Source organism: Olea europaea, unplaced genomic scaffold (assembly GCF_002742605.1).
Source record: "Olea europaea var. sylvestris unplaced genomic scaffold, O_europaea_v1 scaffold74, whole genome shotgun sequence".
Lineage (NCBI taxonomy): Eukaryota > Viridiplantae > Streptophyta > Magnoliopsida > Lamiales > Oleaceae > Olea > Olea europaea.
The window spans coordinates 723230-745143 of NW_019265805.1; the positions used below are offsets into that span (position 1 = coordinate 723230).

Below are 21914 nucleotides of genomic sequence, written 5' to 3' on the forward strand. Positions count from 1 at the left end.
CCCCCCCCCCCCCCCCCCCCCCCCCCCCCCCCCCCCCCCCCCCCCCCCCCCCCCCTTCCCCCCCCCCCCCCCCCCCATTCTCTTCGGTTTCTACCCCTTTCTTGCTGCCCTCTTCTTTATCCTGCATCACTATGTAATAAAAAAAGGCGCCAATAAATGCAACAGGTGGGCGGTTCTGTTATTTCATTGAGAAATCGAGAAAGGATTTGGGAGAGAATCTAAGCTCGGGCCGATGCCGGCGCAGAGCGGAGTGGAGTGAGAGGAACGGAACGGAACCGGCCTTAAAGTTTTATATAGGCCCATGTTAAAGTTAGTATAAATAATATGTTGTAACCCTATTTTTCACTACCGAATAAAGAAATCTCCACTTCGCTCTCGTGGACGTAGGCACACCGTCGAACCACGAAAATTCTTGTGTTGATTTTCTTTTTCATCTCTTTAATATTGCGTATAAAATCCAACAACTGGTATCAGAGCCAGGTTCAGATTGCGAGTTCTTCGATTGCAAAATTCGATATGATGAAGTTTTACGGATCTGGGAATTTCGGATTATGGTAACGAAGGGTGAAGGATTTGTTGGCGCAGCAAGGGATGGTGAAGGCACTATCTGGGAAGAAACCAAAGGGTACATCAGATGCTGATTGGGAAAAGCTCGAGGCACGAGCAGTTGGTACAATTCGGCTTTGTTTGGCAGACGAGATCATGTATCACGTCATGGACATTGAGTCTCCGGCGGAGGTTTGGGAAAAATTGGAAAGTCGTTATATGTCGAAGTCTCTCACGAACAAGCTACATCTGAAGCAGCGATTGTACGGACGGAAGATGTTGGAGGGTACAGATTTGATTTAAGGGTACAGATCTGATTTAACACACTAATGTGTTCAATCAAATTATCAGCGATCTACTGCGACTTGAAATCAAGTTTGATGATGAAGACAAGGCAATGATTTTGTTGTGCTCAATTCCTCCTTCGTACGACCATCTGGTGACCACGTTGACATGGGGTAAAGAGACTCGAATTGGAGGAACTCACATCAGCCCTGTTAGCCTACAACCAGCGGAAATTGCGTACTGGTAAAACTTCACAGGGTGAAGGGTTGATCATAAAGGACTACCAGGATCGTGGAAGAAGGACAGGGGTGGTTCTTTTAGAAGGAACATAAGATCAAAATCTAGGAATCAAAATAAGAAAAAGGTCAAATGCTACAAATGTCATCAGATGGGCCACTTCAAGAGAGACTGTCCCAATAAGAAGCACGGTGATGAAAGGAAAGGTGATGGTTCCTCAAAGTCAGCTAGTGTTGCAGAAGGAAACTCGGATTCTGGAGATGAAGACATGTTATCAGTCTCTACAGGTAATTCTGAAAAATTAAATGACTGTTGGTACTTGATTCAGCCTGTTCATATCACATGTCCTCACCGAGATTGGTTCCATTCATATTATTCTGGTAATTTTGGATCTGTTCTGATGGGTAATGATTAGGGATGTCAAACGGGCCGAGCGGCTCGTTGGCTCGACCGCTAGGCTCGTGGGCAGCTCGGGCTCGTCATTGGGGGCTCGATCCCACGAGCTCTCGTCCAAAAATATGAATTTTTTAAAAAAAAAGGTGTAAAAAATGTACCCAAAAAAAAATTAAAATAACCACGAGCTCGCGAGCGGCTCGGCTCGGCTCGACCACGTGAGCTCACGAGCTTGTGGGCCGGGCCGGGCCGAGCTCGAGCTCGGCTCGTTTTTCACTAGCCACGAGCCCGAGCCGAGCTCGTAGGGGCCAAGCTGGCTCGGCCCTTTAAGCCCATTGCCATCACTAGTAATAATGCATCATGTAAGGTCATTGGAATGGGGTCCATAAAATTTAAAATGTTCGATAGTGTGGTAAGGACCTTGGAAAATGTTAGGCAGGTACCTGAGTTGAAAAAGAATCTAATTTCTTTAAGCACTTTAGACAGAAATGGTTACTCTTATAAGTCAGAGTGTGGGGCTCTAACAGTGAAGAAAGGTGTTATGATTGTGATGAAGGGCCAGAAATTAGCAGGGAATATCTACAAACTACTCGGGGATACAGTTGTATGTGGAGTTGCTACAGCAGAATCTGAGTCAGATGACACTCTTCTATGACATATGCGACTGGGCATATAGGAAAACGTGGCATGGTTGACTTCACAAGAGGAATTTGTTGAAGGGGGTAAAATCATGTAAGCTAGATTTCTGCAAGTTCTGTGTACTTGAAAAACAGTCCAGAGTACAGTTCAAGATAGGAAAGCACAAAACAGAGGGCATTCTTGATTACGTGCACTCAGATGTTTGGGGACCAGTGACGGAGTTGTCCAATAGTAGATCTCAGTATTTTATTACTTTCATTGATGAGTTCTCTAGAAAAGTTTGGACATATTTCATGAAGCACAAGTCCGAAGCCTTTGCCAAGTTCAAATTATGGAAAGCAGAAGCAGAGAACCAGACAGGCAGAAAAATTAAGTATCTGAGGACAGAAAACGATACAGAGTATACAGATTCACAATTTCTGAAATTTTGTGAAGAGCGTGATATTCAACAGCACTATATAGTTCATAAGACACCGCAGCAGAATGGTGCAGCGGAAATGATGAACAAAACAATTGCAGAACCGGCAAAATGTTTGAGGCTGAATGCAGGGCTCTCGAAGAGTTCTTGGGCAGAAGCAGTGAATATGGTATGTTATGTCATAAACAGATCACCACGAGCAGCACTAGATGGAAAAATTGCAGAGGAAGTTTAGACAGGTAATGAAGTTGATTATTCTGAATTGAGAGTACTTAGTTGTCCGACTTATGTGCATGTATCTAGTGATCAGCGATCTAAACTTGATCCGAAATCAAGAAAATGCATTTTTCTGGGCTATGTAAAAGGTGTAAAGGGGTACAAGTTGTGGGATCCAGAGGCAAGGAAGATGGTGATAAGTAGAGATGCAGTATTTGATGAAGCATTCATGCTTAAAGCTTCTCCAGATAAAGAGAAACTCAATTCAGACGAAGGCAGGGGTAAGAGCCAAGTAGTGCAAGTAGAGCTAGACAATGTTAATACAGAAATTAATGCTCGGGGAGCAAATAGGTCTAGGTCAAAGGTGGAGCAATATCATAGTGTTGCCTTAGACCACGTCGCACTATCAAGCCACTAGCAAAGTATGGATTCGAGAATTCAGTTTCTTATGCACTCATTACCAGCAATAATGATCCTATAACTTTTCAGGATGTCATTGGTAGTCAGAAGAAAGGTAAATAGATAGAGGCTATGACGGAGGAAATTGAGTCACTGCATAAAAATGATAGTTGTGATTTGGTGGAACTTCCAAAGGGGAAGAAACAGATAGGGTGTAAGTGGGTGTACAGAAAGAAAGAAGCAATGTCAGAAAAGGAAGGAGAAAGATACAAGACTCGATTAATAGCAAAGGAATACAGAGGAAGGGAGTAGATTATGATGAAATTTTCTCCCCGGTCATCAGATACACCTCCATCAGGATTGTTTTGGCAATGATGGCTAATTTTGATTTGGAATTAGAGTAGCTAGATGTGAAGACTGTTTTTCTTCATGGTGATTTGGAGGAACAAATTTTCATGGAGCGGCCAGAAGGATTTTTGGAACTAGGAACAGAGAATCTTGTGTGTAAACTGAAGAAATCTTTATACGGGCTTAAGCAATCTCCACGACAATGGTACAAGAAGTTCAACTCTCATATGATTCAAATTGGCTACAATCGTTGTGAGTATGATTGTTGCGTTTACTATAGAGTTCTTGAGGATAACTCATATATTTTCTTGATGTTGTATGTGGAACATGTTAATTGTTGCTAAGAACATGGATGAGTTAGACAAATTGAAATCTTTGTTCAGCAGTAAGTTTGATATGAAAGTCTTGGGACCAGCTAAGAAAATTCTTGACATGGAGATCAAAAGAGATAAGAAAGCCAGAAAATTATGGGTGTCTCAGAAAAATTATTTGAAGAAAGTGTTAGAGAGGTTTAGCATGTCAGATGCAAAATCAGTTGCTACACCACTGGCAAATCACTTCAGATTGTCTAATAATCAGTGCCCAAAGAATGAAGAAGTTGCAGAGATGTCAAAGGTACCTTATGCCAGCGCAGTTGGATGTTTGATGTATGCAATGGTGTGTACCAGATTTAGCACATGCAGTCAGTGTGGTTAGTAAGTATATGACTAATTCTGGTAGAGAGCATTAGAGAGCTGTAAAATGGATTTTCAGGTACTTGAAAGGTACAATGGAGTGCGGGGTCATGTTAGAGAGCCAACATAGTGATATTTCAGTTCAAGGATATGTAGATGCAGATTATGCAGGGGACTTGAATGACAGAAGGTCCCATACATGTTATGTTTTCACACTCGCAGGTAGGCCCATATGTTGGAGATCAATGGTGCACTCACTTGTGGCATTATCTACAACTGAAGCAGAGTACATGGCGGCAACTGAGGCGGCCAAAGAATTATTGTGGTTGAAAGGATTTGTCAGGGAATTTAGGATCAAGCAAGATGGAATGAAGCTATACTGTGATAGTCAAAGCGCCATCTTTCTAGCGAAGAATCAGATTTATCATGTAAGAACCAATAGAGATGGCAATTTGAACCGTTAAAACCGAAAACCACGGTTAACCGAACCGAATGGGGGGAAAAAATCGAACCGATGATGCAATGGGGCGGATATGGTATTTATTTTAATGAATCGGTTCATGGCGGTGCGGATATGATATTTATGCCATCGAACCAAAACCGAACCGATTACCCGCTTAAAAAAACCATTCTTTTATTAGGGATGGCAAGGTTTAGTGTGAAGGAAGTTGACGAAAATGCACATTTTTTTATTTAAATCTTAGTTAAACTCATTCTGGATTAAGTAGTATCGTTGTATTCTCTACTTACATTTCTTATTTACTATATATGAATCAATTTTGAGTGCTGACCCATGCTAATAAGAGTTGTGGGAAAGAATGAAGATTGAATATGAGTTAAGGTTGAAACTTTTGAATTATTGAGCATGAATCAAGTAATTACAATGCACAAGAATCAAGAATGAAGGAAAAGTTTAGTATTGTTATATTTATAATATTGTTTGTTAAATTTGTATTTTGCAATTGGAATTTAGGATAATGTTTGCATTTTCGTTTGGAATATTATATTTTTGTTTTCATTGACTCTCTTTTCATAAATTGTTTTATATCAATTTGACGGATGGACCTATAAAAAATAATTTATTTTCGTGGTTATTAACCGAACCGACGCGAGATACGAACCGAACCGAACCGAAACGATTTACGTGGTTATGATGCGGTTATGGTATGACAAAAAATTGACGGTTCGGTGACGGTTTTGGTCGAACCGACCCGAAACCGAACCGTTGCCATCCCTAAGAACCAAGCACATTGATGTGAGATTTCTTAAGATAAGAGAGTTGGTTACTTCAGGAGAGCTGCTGTTAGAGAAAGTACATACCTCAGAGAATGCAGCAGACATGATGACAAAGCCAATCACAATGGATAGGTTCAAGCACTGCTTGAACTTGATTAACATCTCTGGGTGTTAGAGAGGATGTATCCCAACCCATTGGTCCTAGATGGTATGGTTTTTTCAGGTTATGTTTTTTCTCCTAAGCGGTGAATATTCACCAAGGTGGAGATTGTTTTGCATGTGGCTCATATAGAGTGTCACACAGGTCCTGGATCAAATAGGCCGATGTCGGTGCGGAGCAAAGTGGAGTGAGAGGAGCGGAGCACATTGAACGAAGCGGAGCGACAGCATTAGCATTGTGCGGGTTTAATTCACTGTCTGGTTGTTAGGGATGTTGAATGTGTTAGAGGTGCGGAGGCAACGCCCCCACGGTACAGTACAGGGTATTTCCTATACGGGCCTTAAAGTCTTATATGGGCTCAGGTTAGAGTTAGTATAAATAATATGTTGTAATCCTATTTTTCACCACCGAATAAAGAAATCTCCACTTCACTCTCGTGGACATAAGCACACCGCCGAACCACGTACATTATTGAGTTGATTTTCTTTTTCATCTCTTTGATATTGCATATAAAATCCAACACTTCTCCAAAGCCTAGAACTTTAGTGTAATTCCCTTCCATTTAATCCAGTATAAAATATATAAATACAATTATATTCTTCAATTGCAAGTTTAATTACACATAAAGGGATTCTTATAGTCTCTAAGTGTATGTTGTTTGTTGATAATCCAGTGTACAGGAAGGACGACTTAGATGGTTGGGTCATAATGCGTCAAATTTAAAGAGGCTCCTATTCATAAGAGGGATGCGATCTTGCTAGAGCAAGTTCAAAATGAGGCAATGGACCTAAATTAACACAGCTTGCTCTATTTTCTAAAGATCTGGTTGCCCCAAATCTAGATCTAACAATGAAAGAAAGTAGAATGACAAAGAAGGATTCATGTAGCCAACTCCAAATTTAATAGGAATACGACTTAGTTTGTTGTTGTTAGTCTTTGACATAATTATACTTGTGCTGGTTTTCCTTTTTTTCCTTAATTTAACTTTCTTCAAATAGTGAAGGCAATGGAGCAGATAGCAACTGATGATTCTCACCTGCTCCCATAGAGAACAATGGCTCATGTAAAATCACCATCCCACCTCTAACAAAAATATTGCTAGGTTACAGTTAAGAACATATGGAAATATCAAGTTTTTATTGTAGCACATAATTACATTTGTCACCAAGAGCAGGAAAAGAAAGTAGCATACTTTCCTATGGAACCATAATTTTTTATTTTTCTTCTACTTTATAAACAATATATGATTGAAACTCCTAATCATAATTATATTCAGTTTTTCCCCTTTATGGACCTACATAACTTTTCTTCTCGGTGAGTACAAATTGAAGAAATATATGTTCGCAAGCACACACGTCTGATTAGGCACCCCAAATTGAAGCATAATAAGATAGTAAAAACTAGAACAAGACACCTAAGACGGCCCAAGATTCTATGCCCTATTATAATTTTCTGCAAGCACATTTACTGTGTTTAGCATTTTGTTCATATGACCATCAATCCTTCAATAATTACAAAATTTAAAAACTCAGGTATCAATAGTTAAAAACCTCTGCTTTAAGGGAGATACGAGCATAATGATTCAGCTGCTTTTGCAGAGTCAAGCTACGTGCCTCGGCTTTTTGTTTGTACCTAGAGAACATGCACATCACGCTCGTAAGTATGAATCTATATGCTTAAAAATTTATGGATAGAACATAACAACTAGCTCATGCATGGTTTTCATAGGAAATAACCTAATTATTCACTTTACGGGCAAAATAAGTAATAGTTGTACGGAAATGAAATTAAGTAACATAAATTTTAAATATATGACAACACTGTTCAAACAATAGTTTTCATTCATTTGGAGCACTCATGTAACTCATGTAATATGTTCAAAAAACTAGTTTCATTTATTTCAAGCACTCATGGAGAATTTACAAATATAAGGAGATATAAGTTCCAAAAAAAATCTATAGATGCCAATAAAAAATAAACTTAAAATAACTTCGAAGAATGTGGCAACTGGTTTTCACAGAAAAAAATGTCAAGTACAGTATGGTCTCTTAAATAAGAGAACTTAGTAAGTGAACATGTCAATTATCCAAAGATCTGCATTATATACCTTTTCGAAATTATTTCAAAGAGCTGACCGTATTGATCATTTACATCATAGGGAACATATTGAGGATCTTCTTTAGCAAGCAAGCTTCTATACTCCTCCAACGAGATATATTTAATAGCTGAAACTTCAGATTCCTTCAAAAAAAAAATAATAATAATAATAAAGTAAAAATAATAATAATAATAATAGTGATATCAGATATGGAGAAATATTTGACAGCAAACAGTATGTATTAGATTATTAGGGATAAAATAATAAAAACGAAGGACGAGCTTAATCCAAGATATATATCTTTGTCGAACACAATTCTGTTAGGGTCTAATAGTTATGGGATTCAATCCCCATCAAGCCTAGGCTTTCGAGAGAGATAGTTGGGTCCCCATCAATTGGTATCATAGTAGACCCACATCACATATTCGAATCCTGAAAGGGGCGACCCAAGCGAAGTGTTGAATACCAGCAGCCAAAGAAGGGTTAGCCGAGTAAAGCAAAGGTTGTCTTGGAGTGGACCGCCGTGGACGTCAGATTTGGAGCCATCGGGTATTGTTAGGATCTAATAGTTATGGAATTCAATCGCTCTCAAGCCTAGACTTTTGGGATAGAGAGTTGGGTCCCCATCAAATTCCTAATATGATGGCATTCAGACAAATAAACTTGATAGCTATTCTTAATGAAACATATATGTGTCCATCAAAGAAGTAACTCAGAAACCATTTCTCAATTAAACATATGATTGTATGAAAATAGAGGCACTTACACACACAAAGGTAGAGTAGTATGCCACTAAGAAGGAGCTTACATAAGGGCAGATGAATGTATAACTGAAGGTCTGGTTTGTAATGTATGTTCTTAGTAATAATAGTGTAGGACAATGTTATTCTAAATAAGATTGATTTTATCTCTTTTTCTTCTTCTTTCTTATTTAGAATAAGATTTCTTTTTACTTTTTTATTTAGAATATTATTTCTTATTTCTTTTAGATAAGGATTTTAGTTTTCTTTTAGAATAAGATTTCTTCTTTCTTTTTTATTTAGAATATGATTTCTTGTTTCTTTTAGATTAGGATTTTAGTTTTCTTTCCTTTTAGAATTTTAGTTTGGTCTCCTTGTATTGGTAAGGATTAGAGAATTTATTTAGAATATGATTTCTTATTTCTTTTAGATTAGGATTTTAGTTTTCTTATAGAATAAGATTTCTTTTTTCTTTTTTATTTAGAATATGATTTCTTATTTCTTTTAGATTAGGATTTCAGTTTTCTTTCCTTTTAGAATTTTAGTTTGGTCTCCTTGTATTGGTAAGATTAAAGAATTTATTTAGAATATGATTTCTTATTTCTTTTAGATTAGGATTTTAGTTTTCTTTCCTTTTAGAATTTTATTTTAATCTCCTTGTATTGTTAAGAATAGAGAATTATTTTGCCTATATAAAGAAAGACTTTATACACTTTAAATAATCAATTCAATACAATAAAATTATTCCCTACAAATTTTCTATTTTTTCAACTTCATTCTTGTTTCAAAAATTTCAATTTCGCTTTTGCACCAAAATTGATATCAGCGCAAAGTTTGCACTTGGCGTATGGCTACCTACGGCGATAGTGGCATGCATCCATGGGATGATGATTGAAGGATTACAAAATCAATCGCGGTCCAGAATCCAGAATGAAGGATGGATATGTATGAATTCGCAACTAACAAAAATTTGCAGTCCTCAATTTCTATAAATGTTTCAAAAAGATCAAAACACAGCAACAGGTGACTAGAGAATTTCCTCGAGTCCCAATTGCATTTGAATAACCACAAACTATCAAAAACTCTGCAAAGATTTAACGGGGAGATATAAAGGAGCCCAATTTGAAGCATTACAAAAATTTTAAAACACAATGCACCATCGACAACAAAGTATGCAACGTGATAATAGACTATTGGAGTAGTGAGAACTTGGTATCCAAAGAATTGATGAAGGCTTTAAATTTGAAAACTGAAAATATTCATCTCGCTATCAAGTTACACAAGTTAAAAGGAGAAAAAATTCAAAATATGGAGGTATGCAAAAATTTTCTTTTTATCTAAAAGTACCACAAAAATGAGAATCTGTTAACGTGATATGGATGAACGATTGTCATACTTTGGGGACGACAACCATGGTACTATGATGTAGATGCCACTTATGTAGGTAGAAATAACAGGCATGTGTTTGGTGGTATAATAAGAACACAGTTTTAGTGTCACATGATGAGCACTTTGCGAATGCCAATGTAAACAAAGGGCAAAAGATAGTACGGTAGATGATGAGGTTATAAAAATGTCATTTAAAAACCATGATCTACAATGGAGGAAGAAAAGCATGTGCAAATCGAAAACTCAAGACATGTTATTCCCATATACATGGAAATAGCTAATGAATTTAAGTATAAGAATGAAAAATGCTTTAGTTGAATAGCAATTGAAGACCACAAGATCAAGTCGCGCTCTATTGATGAACAAGTTGAAATTCAGAAGGGTCCAACAGAAGAAAGGCGTTGAACTTTCTAATTATGAAGGAATCAAAGAAGAACCTTGTCAAATTGAGAATAAAAGTTTTGTTGACCTTCTTTACGATTTTAGTGCCAACGAATGGACAATGTTAATTTGAGTCCTGTGTGCCAGTTCTTTTGTATTGAAGAAAGTCAATGGACATTATAACTAAAGATAAGAAGCATGAAGAATTGAAAATAGCACTAATGACCTCTACCAAGAGATAACTCAAGGATGAGAAATCGAACCATGCTTCATTTATGAAGGAACGTCACATATGAATTGACCATCAGGAAAACATATAAGGTAGGAACAAAGTTGACTTCAAATAATGCAACTGAAGAATATAACGACGTTTATTGAGCACCTCAAGAAATGGGCATTTCTTCAATATTAATATTAACAGAAATTCTTAAGTATTTTCCTCTCGATTGATTGATTTTCTTTCTACAACCAAGATCGATGTGATTTTTTTTCCCACATGAAAGAGAATGATTTAGATCAATCTTATTCTAAATAGGAATCGATTTCATCTCTTTTTCTCCTTTCTTACTCAAAATAAATTTTTTTTCATATTTAGAATATGATTTTCTTATTTCTTTTAGATTAGATTTTTAATTTTCTTTCCTTTAAGAATTTTAGTTTAGTCTCCTCATATTAGTAAGACTATGGAATTATTTTACCCATATAAACGAAGGTTTTATACACTTCAAATCAATTTCCGTCAATTCATTACAATAAAATTATTCCTTTACAAATTTTTGAGTTTTACAACTTTATTCTTATTTCAAGAATTTCAATTTCGTTTCCACGCTAAAAGAAATAAAGGTTCAGTAGTTTTTTACAAATTTGCCCATGATATGTGTGCATTCTAAACATCGCCAACTTGAAGGCGAATGCCAAATCCCAGATTCCGTCAACTGGAACTCCAGAGGTGAACTAGTTTTTCCAATCACATTATGAACTCAAATATATGAATCTAGAGCAACAGCATTTGATCGCCCCATTGCCCCATATAGACTTGACATTCTGAGTGCCCTAATCGCAATGCGCATGTGATGGAGAGCTCCATGGTGGGTTGGTCATAGATTTGGTATAAACTCACGAAATGACTATTTTAGAAATAATAAGGTCATCGAGAATAACAAGAGATGAAGGTACAAACTAACAAAATTATTATTTTGCTGAATCTGCTTTCAGAACAGAAATATTTAATGATTGAGAAACATTTATCTCCAAGAAATGAGTTATTATATAAACAACAGCCAAAAATGGAAAACTGTCTAATGGAAAATATAAACCTTCAGACCTGAAGAGTGAAGGCCTCCAAAGGAATTGGATCTAGTGTCGTAACAAGATACACATCATTGTATTCATTGTTAATGAAATTGCCATCATTTATGACACTGCAAAACAAATGCAGAAATCATTATGTAACATTGATTACCAAACGTTTTCTGTCATCAATATACTTGCTTAAATATATATATATATCAGAACTACCACCATTTCATTTGGGAATCTCAAAATTAAAGGGAACAAATTTTGGATGCAAAGGTAGAAATATGAATCAGGACACATGAACAACACTAGCACAAACAATCAGTATAATTTATAAAGGTTGTATGAAAATTGCCGACAAAAACAAGTATATTCAGTTCCTGGCCTACAAAGAAACAAATCGTCCAAATCTAGTACAAAAGTTCCTAAAGAAATTGCAAGATCATCCCAAGAAAAGGGAAAATGGAAAAAAGGAAAATTAACATAGGCTTCACAACCCTCATTAGCTTGTCTTGGTCACTTCACTAGAAAATGCTAAGTCTGTCTTTCTCTTCCCATCCTTCTAATCAACCTTCCACTGCCAACCCATCACTAGTACCATTGAAAGTATACAACTCTCAACTCGCCTAATCGATTTCAGTAATTTCACCCAAAATCTGATGAAAAATGCAATTTTCTATACTGCATACAGTTCCCCATACTATAGAAACACTCCTGCATCCAACCGAATGCAAATCCTAGAACACTGCATTATCATCATGACTAAGAACTTCACATACTGCATCCAATTTGCCCACAACACCCTAAGAATATATCATCTTTGGGACCCTTTCAACTGGCCCCACAACATTACAAATGCATTAGAACTTCAGCTCTTCCTATTTCTGAAATCATTAGTTGTATAACCACTTATAAGGCAAGAGAATTATAAGGAGTTCACAATTTTCCCCAAAGATGCATAAATTTGTGCTTGGCATCTATCTTAGTTACTGGCTAGATCTCTTCCAATATCATTTTGGTGACAGATTTATTATATTTTGTACTATATTTCCTCTTTTCATAAATGACTTCATCATCCCACGAAATGTGTGGATAATAAGTAGATAGTAGTTGCGAATGTTTGGTTAAAATTATATTTAACTTTGACTTCAAATTATAAGGAGCTCATAATTTTTCCAAAAGATGCATAATTTGTGCTTGGCATCTATTGAAGTTATGGGCCAGATCTCTTTCAATATATTTTAGTGACAAATGTCAAATATTTCTACCTTGTAAATGACTTCGTGATTCTTTAACTTATGTACTTGTTGAGAGAGAGGGTTTTGTATAAACTTCAAGAGAAGAGATTAATCACCCTCCTCCCATACTTTCATTATATAGAGTAAATAACAAAAACAATTATGGAAACCCAATATACATGATTTCTTTCCTTAAACTCCCCCTCAAGCTGGAACATATATATCATAAAAGCCTAGTTTGGAACAAAGAAATCTCAACCTATTACCGTTCAACAACTTCGTAAATACATCCACAAGTTGGTCTCTGGTCTTCACAGATGGCATGCATATATCACCATTTACTATCTTGTCTCGAATAAAGTGGCAATCAACTTCAATGTGTTTGGTTCTCTCATGAAAAATTGGATTTGATGCAATATGTAAAGCGAGCTGATTATCACAGTACATCGGAATGGAAGTAGAAGGTGAAAGATTGATTTCTTGAAGAAAGTGCTGCAACCATGTTAACTCACTAGTAATATAAGTCATCGCCCTATATTCTGCTTCTGCACTTGACCTTGCTACTACAATTTGTTTCTTACTTTTCCAAGACACAAAATTACCACAGAGAAATGTACAAAAACCAATAGTAGATCGTCTATCCGGAGGAGATCCTGCCCAATCTGCATCTATAAACCCTTTTCTAATGTATCCATCTGGTTTGTACAATAACCCAAGGCCTGGAGCCTCTTTCAAATACTGAATATCACGTATCATAGTTTCTCAATGAGAAACTCGAGCTCAATGAGAAACTCGAGAAGCATCCAAGAATTGACTAATAACACTAACCGCATAGGAAATATCTAATCGTGTGATAGTAAGAAAATTCAATTTTCCAGCCAATTACGATATTTACTTGGTTCTTCAAACAATTCTCCTTCATCCTTCAAAAGCTTCATATTAGGATTCATGGGAATATCATCTAGACAAGTAGAAAACCTATCTCATCTAACAGGTCAAGTATATACTTTATTTGAAATAAGTGGATACCTGCTTGAGACCTAACGACTTCAATACCCAAGAAATATTGAAGTTTGCCTAGATCTTTAGACTAAAAATATTGTAGAAACTGTTTGAACCAAGCAATTCCTTCTACATCATCACCAGTGACAATATTGAAGTTTGCCTAGCTCTTTAAACTAAAAATATTGTAGAAACTGTTTGAACCGATCAATTCCTTCTACATCATCACTAGTGACTACAATATCTACATAAACGACAAAGATAACCTGCACCAGTTTGCAAATGAAATAATGAATGATCTGTATGACACCTTTGAAGACCAAATTCGAGAACAATATCAGAAAACTTTTCAAATCATGCCCTTGGTGATTGTTTTAACCCATAAAAAGCTTTTTTCAACTTACTAACATAGTTTTGGTACTCCCCTGAGCAACAAACCCAGGTGGTTGCTCTATATAAATATCTTTGTGCAAGTCACCATTAAGTAATGCATTCCTAATATCCAATTGAAATAGCTGCCAACCAAGATTAGCAACAATAAAAATCAAAACACGAATTGAAAAGATCTTAGCAACCGGAGAAAATGTCTCATCATAATCAATACCATACGTTTGTGTGTAACCTTTAGCAACCAGTCGGACTTTCAATTGCTCAACAGTCCCATAAGGATTGAATTTCGGATCATAAACCCATCTATTGCCAACAAGATGTACCTTAGGAGGTACAAGAACAAGTTCTCAAGTCTTATTCTCATGCAATGCTGCCATTTCTAATTCCATAGCCTTTCGTTACTAAGTTCAGATAAAGCTTTTGTCACTGTTTTAGGTACACAATCACTAGAAAGTTGAGATGTGAAACAGGAAAATGAACACTACAACGAACCAAAAGTGACATAGCGACTTATAGGATGTTTAGTTATACAAGTACATTTACCTTTACGAAGGGCAATGGGCAATGACTCGAGATCAGAGGAGATGACGAATTCAGATCTGCAGACTACAAGGTGATGGATGGGGCTGTAGGCATTGTTGACTTAGATCATCGAGTATAAACTTGTATAGGAAAAAGTGCATTCTCATGAGAGAAGGACGACCCTGAAGCAGTAGATGGGGACTAGTCTGGATTTGGAGAAATACCTATTGGTAGATATGGAACTCGTAAGCGAATGGGATCTCCAATGGATTCTGTGATGTAATATGATCGGGAAAGTAGGGTGTGGACTCGTTGAAAGTGACATCCGCAAATACGAAGTAGCATTGTAGAGAAGGACTGTAACAATGATACCCCTTCTGTGTTTAGGAATAACCAAGGAAAGTCAAGTTTATCATGACACGGACCAGAGTGATGAACATAACAAATACATCCAAAAATCTTAAGAGATAACGAGTACTGTAAAGAGGAAAAAACACAATAGAGAAAGGGGATACACCACCCAAAATTGAAGTTGGCATACAAATTAGATAGCATGCTGTGAGGAAAGCATCACTCCAATAACGTTTAGGGACATGCATATGACAAAGAAGAGTACGAGTAACCTCTAACAAATGACGATTTTTACATTCCATAACTCTATTTTGTTGTGGAGTGTATACACGAGATGTTTGATAAATAATGTCTTTGCAAGAGAGATGTGATGGAAAGGTGCAAACAGATTTTTTTTGGCATTACCAGACCACAAAATACATATTTTCTAATTAAACTGATTTTTAATCATAATACGAAAGGTTTGAAAGATATAAAATAACTCAGAATGATTTTTCATTAAGAATAACCAAGTCATACGAAAATAATCTTCCACAAAGGTGACAAAATATTGAAATCTATTAGATAAAATATTGATTGGTCCCCATACAGAATGAATAAGCTCAAATAAAAGAGAAACACGATTAACAGTTCGTAAAGGAAAAGACACACAATGATACTTGCTAAGTTGACAAGCTTCATACTTAAGAGGTGAAAAATGATGAAGACTAACAACGTGCCGTTTCAAAGTGGAAAGACAAGGGTGGCCAAAAAGACAATGCCACTGCAAGGGTGAAACAGAAGACTGGAGAGCTCGAGGAGGAGAGGCAGGTGAAAAATCCAGATAATAAAAGCCACCAATTTCATGCCTTATACCAATCATCATCTTCGTCTTGAGATCCCGAAAGACACGTACAGAAGGGTAAAATTTTTCAGAACATTGAAGAGTTGTAGTAAATTTACTAATAGACAACAAACTAAAGGGAAATTCAAGAACAACAGTCGACAACTCAATATTTGGACTAAGATAAGCATTGCCCGAACCCGCAACACTAGTTCGAGAACTGTTAGCAAGAGTGACACATTTGGCAGATGTAACAGGATTATAATCAAGAAGAAAAGCAGACAAATCAATCATGTTCAGTTCTCCGAAATCGATGATCCATGGATCATGGGAGGCCTACTTATGAGCTAAGAACGTAGCATACTCATCCCGTGAAACAGACATGAAATCAAATTCCATATTAGAACTAGAGTGATTCACCAATCTAGAGACTGCATGATGGTCCTCATTAGATGAAACCTGACTGACAGAACCAGATGGTTTCCCATGTAAATCCCAACAATAATCAATAGAGTGATCGATACGACTACAATAAGTACATTTTCGAGGCTCATATTTCCCAAACAACCACAATCTTTAGTATCTTGTCCATCCCGAGAGCTAAAACCACCTCGATCACGTCCACTCTGATCGCCACGTCTATCCCATGATGAACTACCTCAAGCAACAAATGCAAAATGATCGCTAGGAGTACTATCTGATAGTGTAGAGCATTGAATATGAGAAAATGTTTACACAAGACTAGGAAGCTCTTTTCCACCTAATATCTGCGCCTGAACTGCCTCAAATTCTGATGGAAGGCTGAAAAGAAATTTAACAACATCAATATCTTCCCCTTGTTTTTTCATAACTTTCAAGTCGAGAGAGAGAGGTTGATGAACATTTCTCTCTTGACATACAGCCAAAAGCTTATTGTAATATTCAACGAGACTAGAAGAGCCCTTCTCAAGTTCAAAGTATTGTTTACATGTCTCATAGATTCGAGTAATGTTTCCAATGCCAGAATGAAAATGTTTCAGATGTTCCCAAATTTGCTTAGCCATAGACATATAAAGGGATGAAGACTCAATATAAGGCTCAATACTATTAATCATAAGGCCAATGATGGTGTTATCCTCTTGATCCCATCGATCATTGATAGTAGAATCAATCTTTACATAATTGTTGTATAAGGACTTTGCAGACTACTTGTCTAGGATCAAGTGGTTACATAAACCTTCACCTCGCCAAGCCCAATCAGTGTAATTTCTTTCATTCAATTTTGTAGGTACCATGGGTCCAGTCAAATTGAACATCTCCATCTTGGATGACATGATATTATCCACAATAAGACTAATATCCACAATAAGACTAATCAAAACAAACCTTAAGTCCAATAACAAGTAACCACTGAATCACAAATAGGCCCACAAACTAAGTGACCAGCCAAATATTATTAAATGAGGCACAAAGAGAGCCCAACAACACCATGTGATAAAAAATTAAAAGAATTAACCTCAGCCCTCAATGGCCCAAAACTCAAGCCCAACTGTTCAAAGAAATTAAGTTCAGCCCAACACAAAAATTAAGAGATACATATAGCAGGCCCAAGACAGATTCCTCCGACTCACGTAGAAAATTGCTCGTGATTGCCGAGACTGTTGAAGAATTCCAACCGAATTAGGGATGCCGACCACTATTCAAAGTCAATTACTCAACCGACGATAGACAGTAAAGCAAAAACCCAACCGCCGAACCTCCACAAAGCTAACATAGAGATCCTGACCGTACATTACTAAACCACTCGACTACTATTTTTAATCAACCATGCAATCAACAACACAACCTACCTCTAGGGTGAAGGTTACATGTAGCGCAGATTACCCAGTAGACACCACCACTTCAAAACCCAACCATGAAGACCGGAAAGCATAGAGAGTACGTGAAGGAGAAAAATTAAAAACTGGTCAGAAAGCACCAAACCCTAGAGATCGAGCTCTGATACCATGTTGAAAGAAAGAGGATTTTGTATAAACTTCAAGAGGAGGTTAATCACCTTCCTCCCATACTTTCATTAAATAGAGTAAATAAAAAATTCAATTATGGAAACCCAATATGCATGATTCCTTATTGCCTAATATATATGATCAAGCATTATTTCTTTCCTTAACAGTACTTAAGATCACATTTCTTTAGGTACATAAAAAGGATAGTATCTAGAATTTACATCCCATAGGAGCTAACAGACTTCAAAGAGGCTTTCATTTTTTTGGAGAACTTAAACAAAAACATTAAGGGTTCGTTTGGTTTGCTATTTTCAAACAATTTTTAGTTTTCAATACCACACACCTTAATCTTGTTTGGTCTCATATTTTTTAAAATGCATTTTTGAAAACAATGTTAAACGTATAGCATAAAACTCAAAACTCATTTTTGACATTTTAAGTATTTTCAGTGAAAACACTCAAAACATGAAAAAATAAATGTTTTAAGCCCTTGTTTGAGTCATATTATTGGAATGAAAATGCATTTTTAAATAGTATATTGATGGAAAATGTGTGGTAAAAAAATAAAGAAAAGTTTTGGATTTGCGTGGAATATTATTCTATTGAAGAATGTGTGGTTGAAATGATGTCAAATCACTGTTAAAAAATGTATTTTTTTTTTCCAAAAAATATGGCTCAAACAGAGCATAAATAAAATGTTAAAGATTAAAAATTCTAAAAATACATTTATAAATAAAATTTAAAAAAACATATTTAAAATTTTTAAAATAAATTCCAAATTTCAAAAAATAATACAAATACCAATACAATAAATAAAAATTTGATAAATTCTAAAAAATAATAAAATGAAAATTTTGAAAAATAGCATTTAAAATTGCAAAAAGATAAAAATTCTAAAAATAAATTCTAAAAAAATTAAAAAATCTAAAAACTTCTAGAAAAATAAAAATTAAAAATAGTTCAAGCTCTAGATGATTATTTACATAAAAATTCTAAAAACTATATTTAAATGAAAAAATATAAAAAAAATCAATCCATGTCATTAAATTTTAATTTTTTATATTCTATGTTTTGCCAACTTAATTTATATTTTATTTTTATATTACTTTTGTGACGACTAAAATATTGTTAAGATTTGCCAACTTTAAAATATATATAAATATATTACTTGATAATATTGTTCTATTTTATTGAATAATCAAATTTTATGGAATAAAATGTCATAAAATAATTTTTCAAAATCCCAAATCAAACGTGTTTTAAGTTTTTTGTTTTCAGAAATAGTTTTTCAAAATGACAAAGCAAATGTATTTTTAGTTATCTTAAAATAGACCCTCAAAACAAAAAATAAAAACGAACTGAAACACAAATCAAACAGGTCCTAAATATTCTTAGTATTTTCAACAATTAATTTATTGTTCTATTTTATTGAATAATCAAATGTTATGGAATAAAATGTCATAAAATAATTTTTCAAAATCCCAAATCAAACGTGTTTTAAGTTTTCTATTTTCAGAAATAATTTTTCAAAATGACAAAGTAAACGTATTTTTAGCTATCTTAAAAAAGACCCTCAAAACAAAAAACAAAAACGAACTAAAAATTCAAAACTAAAGACCGAAACATAAATCACGAGGACCCTAAATATTCTTAGTATTTTCAAAATTTTGCAACAATTACTTCTTATGTATTGCTTTTCTTTACTCTCCATTGACGTTCTCCACAAGCTCAATATGACTAAATGCTATAATTTCGTTCGAACGGTGTGTGCTCAAATGGGATATAGTAAATACTGTGCTCAGATTGGACATAAAACTTAACCTATATTCCAAACAACAAATAACATAGTAAGGAATCACATTGGTCAACGTTGAAACTAGTTTACAAGTATAGAGTATAAGTACCTATGGCATCAACAAGAGTGAACAGAAAGGGCAAAGGTGCAGTAAGAGTAATTAATATCAGCTCACCTCAAAATAATCTTGCAAAATTGAAAAGATGAACTGATGCAATTTTATTGACTAACCACTCTTGAAGAAAAACAAATAGCGGTTCAAGCGCATCCTTCGGAAGAATAATACCAAGCTCCTCATGAAGTTCCCTCCTGCAAACATGAATAATTTCTGTATGAAGTAGACGCGCCACTCAACAAGTAACCAGAAACAGAAATGAAAAGAAATAACCTTTTTTTAAGTACCATTAGTTATTACTGAAAAGGAAAATATGGAATATGAGCTTATGCAGTTTCCCCATCGTTAGTAAACAGATATATAGCATCTGTGAATTAATTTAGCAATCATCATGTGAAGAAAAAGATAACAATATTCTTTGCCTCCACCTATTAGAATACTAACACTAATGTTCAGTTAGAATATTTGGGGAAAAATATCAAATCTTTTCTTAATGGAAAGTATATCACAATGTTTCAAAATGCTTGAGATCAGGCAGGATGGTCGCAGATCCTCATTATATATAATATGGAAAAGAAAAAAAAAGAAAGTAATTATACTGTAAACATGTCCTCAGCTTATTAAAGCCTTACTCAGGAATGAGAACAATGATCAACCTTCTTTTAAGCTGCTCGACTGTTTCTTGTGCATAGTACAATTAAAAAAAAAAAAGCCCTCTCTTGTAAAAGCATTTTCTCAACCAATATTCTCAAACCTTAACCTTTGCCCTTATATTACGGACCTACGGTGTAAATATTTTAAGTTAACCCCTTTTATTCTTTTATTTTTTGTTTGCAGATTAGATAGTATTTAAAACATTGTCAGCTCATACTAGTACTATGGTATTGCAAATATATGGTTTTATCCGAATGGTTGAAAAGGAATGAATGAGAACTCTCATAGGGCTTTTCAATATGGAGACTCATGAAGTGAGGAGAAAGTCACTCTTGGAAAGACCCCAGAGGATCACAATCTATGGATTGGGTGATGCCTCGTCGTATAGAGGACGTGATACGAGCATGGCGTAGAAAACTTCGGGATAAGGATAGCAAACTAGCATGACACCTTATCCCAGGCTGCATTGTTTGGTGCGTACGGAGAGAAAGGAACAACCGTTGCTTCGAAGACCAAACAAAGACAAGAGAGCAGATAAGAGAAACATTTTACTTTACCTTGTATTCTTGGTTTAATGTTGTGGCTAGAAATCCTATAGATGGGTTGCCTAATTTCATGTTTTTCCTTAATAGCTTAAAGTGATTGTACACCCCCGTGTATTCTCTTTTAAGTAATAAAATTATTTGATTACCTATCAAAATAAAAAAGTGTGACATCCAAGAATGAAAAGCTCATAAGTTTCTCAAAAGGGTGATTTACAACAAAACCATTTCAATAATAATAATCAACCTAAATGGATTGCCTTACCTGGCTGTGACAAGAGATGAATCTCCAGCAGAAATATGACCAGCACTAGAAACATCCCATAGACCAGGCCATGAATCTTTGGATTCAGCACGTTGCTGAAGTAGTAGTTCTTGTGTGCCCTCAGAAAATATCCACACATGAACAGCCCGGTGGTAATCACCATCTCTATGGATATCTCCCCTGTAAAATTAATACAATATAAATGTGCATATAAGTACTTCAGAACAGGTTAAAGATTATTCCCTAAATATTGACAAAACAAAAATAAAGGTATAAAAGAAGGGTACAAGAAACACGATTAACAAAATTATCAATGAAATAACCAAAACGTAGGGTGATTGGTTGAACATCATTATTTCTACAATAATAAATTAGCGCATTGCACTCTTTACAATATTAGGCAAAAGATTTTTTCTCAACAATTTTGAGCATTAAGATAACTGGTGGCATGTAGGAAGGGTCATTGGTTAAACTTCATTAGTTCTTAAATAACGTATTATCATCTGACACGTATAGCTTGCAGAAATAGTCACAACAAGGGGAAGTTTCAACAAGAAGGCCCCAAAAAAGAACCCTTGCTAATACAAGGACATGATTCCAATTCCAACTCTTTTTTCTTTCTTTTGGATGAGAGGATAGAAAAAGTAACTTCAATCCAGTAATAAGGGCCACTCGACTCCTAGTTGTTCTGGATCGAAAGACCAGTTGGCTTTTTTGCGAATAGGATGTCCTCCTTGTATCAAGAATAAGAAAGACTAAAAATCTACAGCATTCCAT

The 21914-nt window shown here is 35.5% G+C and overlaps 1 protein-coding gene across 2 annotated transcripts in view; it reads right to left on the reverse strand.

Annotated features, from left to right (window-relative positions):
• Positions 1 to 21914, reverse strand: part of LOC111391001 (nudix hydrolase 3) — a 39111-nt gene that overhangs the window by 16546 nt on the left and 651 nt on the right. For both annotated transcript variants that reach the window (XM_023016135.1, XM_023016136.1), the window contains exons 2-6: positions 21138 to 21317; positions 19793 to 19870; positions 11484 to 11580; positions 7659 to 7792; positions 7102 to 7183 (exon numbers count right to left, since the gene is read on the reverse strand). In XM_023016135.1, the coding sequence (XP_022871903.1) occupies positions 7102 to 7183; positions 7659 to 7792; positions 11484 to 11580; positions 19793 to 19870; positions 21138 to 21317 (571 nt within the window). The remainder of the gene's footprint in view (positions 1 to 7101; positions 7184 to 7658; positions 7793 to 11483; positions 11581 to 19792; positions 19871 to 21137; positions 21318 to 21914) is intronic.